The following is a 5,786-nucleotide window of genomic DNA, read 5'->3' as shown; positions in this document are numbered from 1 at the left end:
TCCTAGGGCACAGCAAAGAGAAACCTACTCTAGCTCTCCCCCCATAGCCCATAAAATATCTGTAAAAAATGACCCTAAATAAATTCTAGAGGAACAGAAGCTACAAAACAACAGAGTGAAAGAAATTTCCAGTCAAAGACAGCCTGGAAGACCAACAGGAAAGGTCTATCACACCAGGTTCAGAGTGGAGAACAGCCCAGCCTTGGCTGCCCAGCCCAGCACAGATAGGACTAGAGCAGGCTTCAGGGTGTGGAATCACGGGTGGCAGCAGCAGTGCCCAGATTTCTCAACTCACAAATGCCAAAGACAGCTTCAAAAGTCAGTAAGAAAGCTCTTTGACCTGAGTGAGAGGGGAGTGTGGTCCAGTCCCAGCCCCAGCCCTGGCCCCAGGGTGGCAGCCCCTGTGGCAGCAGCATTAACTTTTGGAGCCCTCAGCCTAAAGACCCTGGAGAAATCAAGTAGCTGATGTGGGTATCAGTCCTGAGAGGTGCTTCTGGGGTGAGGAAAAGCACTGGCATGGTAGAGATGGTGGTGACTATGGAGAGTGAATCCTACTCACAGATCCTGGGCAGATAAGAATGCTTGTGGTTGCTCACTGAGCAGAGTGCAGTCTAGGAGAGGAGTAAATGTCTCTCCCTTGATTGTGCCACCTTGGAGGAACTGAAAACTTACAGGTCCTAGAGTATACCCTAAACTTAAAAAAGGACTCAAAAGTCAAGTAACTGGCTGGGAAAATGCCCAAAAAAGGGAAAAAATAAAACTGTAGGTTACTTTCTGGGTGAAAAGGCATTTTCTTCCATCTCTTTAGATGAGGAAGAACAAAGCATACCATCAGAGGAAGACATAAAAGTCAAGACTTCTACATCCAAAACCTGCAAAAAAATATGCAATGGTTTCAGGCCATGGAAAAGCTCAAAAAGGATTTTGAAAATCAAAGAAGAGAGGTGGAGGAAAAATTGGGAAGAGAAATGAGAATGATCCAAAAAAAAATGTTGAAGAAAATAATCCTTTTAAAAATAGACTAAACTAAATGGCAAAAAAAGGTTCAAAAAGCCAATGAGGAGAAGAATGCTTTAAAAATCACAATTAGCCAAATGGAAAAGGAGGTTCAAAAGCTCAGTAAAGAAAACAGTTCTTTAAAAATTAGAATGGAACAGATGGAAGCTAATGACTTTATGAGAAAGCAAGAAATTACAAAATAAAGCCAAAAGAATGAAAACACTGAAGACAATGTGAAATATCAAATTGCAAAAAACAACTGACCTGGAAAATAGATCCAGTAGAGATAATTTAAAAATTACTGGTCTATCTGAAAACTATGATCAAAATAAGAGCCTACATATCATCTTCCAAGAAATTGTCAAGGAAAACTGCTCTGATATTCTAGAACCAGAGGGTAAAAGAGAAATGAAAAGAACTCACCAATCACCTCCTGAAAGAGATCTGAAAAGGAAAACTCCTAGGAATATTGTAGCCAAATTCCAGAGTTCCCAGTTTAAGGAGAAAATATTACAAGCAGCCAGAAAGAAATAATTCAAGTATGGTGGAAATACAATCAGGATAACATAGAATTTAGCAGCTTTTACACTAAGGGACTGAAGGGCTTAAAATATGATATTCCAGAGGTCAAAGGAGTTAGGATTAAAACCAAGAATGGTCTACCCAGAAAAACTGAATAAAATACTTCAGGGGAAAAATGCAATTTCAGTGAAATAGAGACTTGCATGCACTCTTGTTGAAAAGATCAGAGTTGAATAGAAAATTTGACTTTCAAATATAAGAATCAAGAGAAGCATAAAAAGGTAAACAGAAAAGAGAAGACTTAAGGTACTCATTAAAGTTGAACTGTTTACATGCCTACATGGAAAGATATTATTTGTAACTCATGAGATCATTTTCAGTGTTAGGGTAGTTAGAGAAAATATATATATACACAATATATGTAGGTGTGTATAAATATGTATATATGTGCAAGTATGTATATGTACATGGGTGCATGTGTTTATATATATGGATATATATGTGTGTGCATACACACACACAGAAGGCACAGGGTGAGGTGAATATGAAGGGAGAATTCCTAAAAAAAATAAAATTTACTGCTGAATGGAATGTACTTAGAGTAAGAGAAAGGGAGGAGTAGAATGTAGCAAATCATCTCACATAAATGAGGGAAGAAAGACCTTTTACAATGGAGGGGAAGAGAGGGGAGATGAAAGGAAATAAGTGAGCCTTGCTTTCATGGAATTTGGCTTAAGGAGGAAATAATACACACTCAATTGGATATGGAAATCTATTTAATCCTGCAGGAAGTCAAGGGGTAAGGGGAGAGGAAAGGGAAAATAATAGAAGGGACAGCAATTTGAGGAAAGAAATAATCAGATACCAAGCATATTGTAGGAGGACAGATCAAGGGAGAGAACGGAATAAATGAAGGGCAGGATGGGACAGAGAGAACTGTGGTTAGTCTTTTACAACATAACTACTATGGAAATGCTTTGCTTTGTTACACATGTATGACCTATACTGAATTACTTGTTTTCTCAATAGGGGTGGGTGGAGAGAGAGGGAGAGAATATGGGACTCAAAGCTTTAAGAAGGAATGCTAAAAATTGTTTTGGTATGCAACTGGAAATTAAGCTATACAGGCAACAGAGTATAGAAATCTATTTTGCCCTACAGGAAAATAGAAGGGAAGGGGGATAGAAGAAGGGTGGGTAATAGAAGGAACGACAAACTGGAGGAAGGGGTGGATGGGGTTTGTGCTGTCCTGGGGTGGGGGTGGAGAGAGATAGGGAGAAAATTTTGAATGCCAATTCTTGTGGAAGTGAATGTTAAGAACTGAAAAATAAATAAACTATATATATGTGTATATATATATATATATATATATATATATATATACACATATACATATACATATACATATATGTGTGTACATACATACATATATACGTATGCATATATAAAGAAAATAATTCCTTAAAGATTAGAATGGAGCAGATGGAAGCTAATGAATTTATAAAAAATCAAGAAATTATAAAACAAAACCACAGGAATGATAAAAACAGCAGACAATGTGAAACATCTCATTGGAAAAACAACTGACCTAGAAAATAGATCCAGGAGACACAACTTAAAAATTACACCACTACCTGAAACTTTGATCAAAAAAGAGACTAAATTCCACCTTTAAAGAAATTATCAAGAAAAACTGCACTGATATTCTAGAACCAGACGGAAAAATAAATATTTTTTTTTTCCAACAAAAAGGAGTTAATTTTTATTCAAGTAACTGCAAATAGGAAACCAGAGTGGGGAGACCTCATGACAGTGTGGGGAGACCTCATGACAGTGTAGGACCACCCGTTCCCCCACTTTGGGGGACCTCCTTCCCCTAACCTTCCAAACTTGAAGATTAGCAAAGGAGGGACTGATAGAAGTGGGGACAGGCAGGTCCCCTGGGGCCCACCTCCCCCAACAATGTCACTTTTTTTTTTTTTTTTTTAGCAGACTAGGCCTAGTGTCTCTCCAAGCCTGCATTTGTGAAGATTTGGGGAAGATGAGAAGGGTGGATGGAGGAGGGGTAGAAGGCAGGTGTATATGAGAACCAAGAAAACTGCACCGCTGAGTCTGGAAGTCACAGAATGTAAGAACAAAACCGTTTAAAAAAGAAAACTAACCAAATGTGTTCAGAGGTAGACTCTGAACAGAGGGAAGATATAACCAGCTCCTTGGGGAGGGGGATGGCATTCTGAAAGGAGGGATGTAGGGCTGGGAAGGAAATATGCTTGCAAAACATGCATTCCAAAGGCGATAGTCACAGGCTGAGGAAGGCCAGCCCAGGAATGGGGGAAATTACACGGATTGTCAAGTCCCCCTCTTCCTTGATCTTCTGAGCAGCAAGGAATCAGATGAATCAGACCCTTTCCATTCTCTTTAGCTACTTCTCAATTAGTGCCTGACACCCTAAGCTCCAGCCCAGTATCATTCCAGTTTGATGCTCAAGAAATGCCAGAGTGTGGAGAGAGAAAGAGGGGAAAAACGGTGGGTATTGGCCCCCCCCTTCTACTCCCAGCAAAATCTCTGCTCCCACCTCCACTCTTGGGATCAATCCTGACTGGGTAGAAGGTAGAAAGAAGGAGTGGGGTGGGACAGAATATCTCCATATACAATTCATTACAGCTGAGCTCTTAGGATCAAGATACTCACACAGCTGTCCTTCCCTCTCAAATGATTTTGAGTTGGGGTAGGGGAGAGGGGTGAAGGGAAGACAGGACCTCTGGTCCCATGGGGGGGGGAGGGCAGAGAAAAAGAAACAGGTGTTGGCAGTTAAATCAAAAGGTTAGTTCTATCCAGGGAAGGAGGAATATAAAAGAAATCCCAATCCTGAGAAAGGGTGGATGGATGTAGGAGGGAGGAGGGAGGGAACACGCCCTGCTGTCTGCTTTACCCTGCCCAGCACTATCCTTTCTAGGGTGGCCAGGGTTAGTGTATATATATCCAATGTGTGTATGGGGAAGCATTTGTCCCAGCTAGAGCTGTTATTTCTCTGATTAATAAAACCAGGAAGGATGGATTGAGGGAAAGGAAAGGTGGGGGAAGAAAAATGGGGATTTAAAGATCAACATTTTTCTATCTAGTCCCAGAATGAAAGGGCTGCTGCAGTTGTCATCATCATCATCATCATCATCATCATCATCATCATCATCAAGGAGAATGAGTTAGCAAGGTATAAGCAGACTTGGTTACTTATCCTCCTCTGAAGACTCCTGGGATATCCCTTCTTCCTCTTCTTTTTCCAGCTTTTTGGGTCTGCCTTTTGGTTTCCTCCCTGGTGCAATGGTACTTTTACAGCCTTTCACAGCCCCGTTGTTCTTGGTCCCCTTTGGTCTTCCATGAGGTCTCTTGGGAGTTGGTGCCTTACTGGGCTCCTTTGGGGATTGTTTCCTGGGTTGGCCCCACTCTCTCTTCTCAGATCCATCTTTCTCCTGCTTGGAGGCCAGAGACTGGCTGGACTTTGAACCAAATTCACTCATCCTTCCGCCTTCTATACTAAGAGATGGTAAAGAGTAGGGGGTTGGGGTTCAGCAGTGGGCAAGCTAGAGTGCATAGCTCCGGGCTTCCAGGGAATGACCTGGCTAAGCTTTGTTGCTCAGGCTCCTCAGGCTCCTGCTGCTGCTGCTGCTGCTGCTGCTTGTTGCAAAAGCGGTTCTGAATAGGAAAAATAAGTATTGAAAGAATCTACCAATCACCTGAAAGAGATCCCCACAGGAAAACTCCTAGGAATATTGTAGCCAAATTTCAGAGTTTCCAGGTCAAGAAGAAAATATTGCAAGCAGTCAGAAAAAAACAATTTTAGTATTGTGGAAATACAATCAGGATAACATTTGTTATCTAGCAGCTTCTACTTTAAGGGATCGAAGGGCTTAGAATGTGAAATCCCAGAAGTCAAAAGAACTAGGATTAAAACCAAGAATCATCTACCCAGCATAACAGTATAATATTTCAGGGGAGAAAATGGTCATTCAATGAAATAGAGGATTTTGAAGCATTCTTGATGAAGAGCAGAACTGAATAGAAAATTTGACTTTCAAACACTAGAATCAAAAGAAGCATGAAATGGTAAACAGGAAAGACAAATCATAAGGGACTTTCCAAAGTTTAACTATTTACATCCCTACATGGAAAGATGATATTTGTAATTCTTGAGACATTTCTCAGTATTTGGGTAGTTGTAGGGATTATGTACATATAGACAGAGGGCACAGGGTGAGTTAAATAGG

At 40.7% G+C, this 5,786-nt stretch overlaps 1 protein-coding gene across 1 annotated transcript; it reads right to left on the bottom strand.

The window, feature by feature from the left end:
* Positions 1–4,748: 4,748 nt before the first annotated feature.
* On the bottom strand, positions 4,749–5,039 carry LOC140511419 (high mobility group protein HMG-I/HMG-Y-like). Its single transcript, XM_072620470.1, has one exon. It carries the CDS (start codon positions 5,037–5,039, stop codon positions 4,749–4,751), a length of 291 nt encoding a protein of 96 aa, XP_072476571.1.
* Between the last annotated feature and the right edge of the window lie 747 nt (positions 5,040–5,786).

Source organism: Notamacropus eugenii, chromosome 6, assembly GCF_028372415.1.
Source record: "Notamacropus eugenii isolate mMacEug1 chromosome 6, mMacEug1.pri_v2, whole genome shotgun sequence".
In the NCBI taxonomy this organism is placed as follows: Eukaryota; Metazoa; Chordata; class Mammalia; order Diprotodontia; family Macropodidae; genus Notamacropus; species Notamacropus eugenii.
The sequence above is the reverse complement of the archived record's forward strand: the minus strand, read 5'-3'. Positions and strand labels throughout refer to the sequence as shown.

Excerpts from the sequence above, each read along its gene's own strand:
- LOC140511419 (XM_072620470.1), bottom strand. The coding sequence starts at position 5,039 with ATGAGTGAATTTGGTTCAAAGTCCAGCCAGTCTCTGGCCTCCAAGCAG.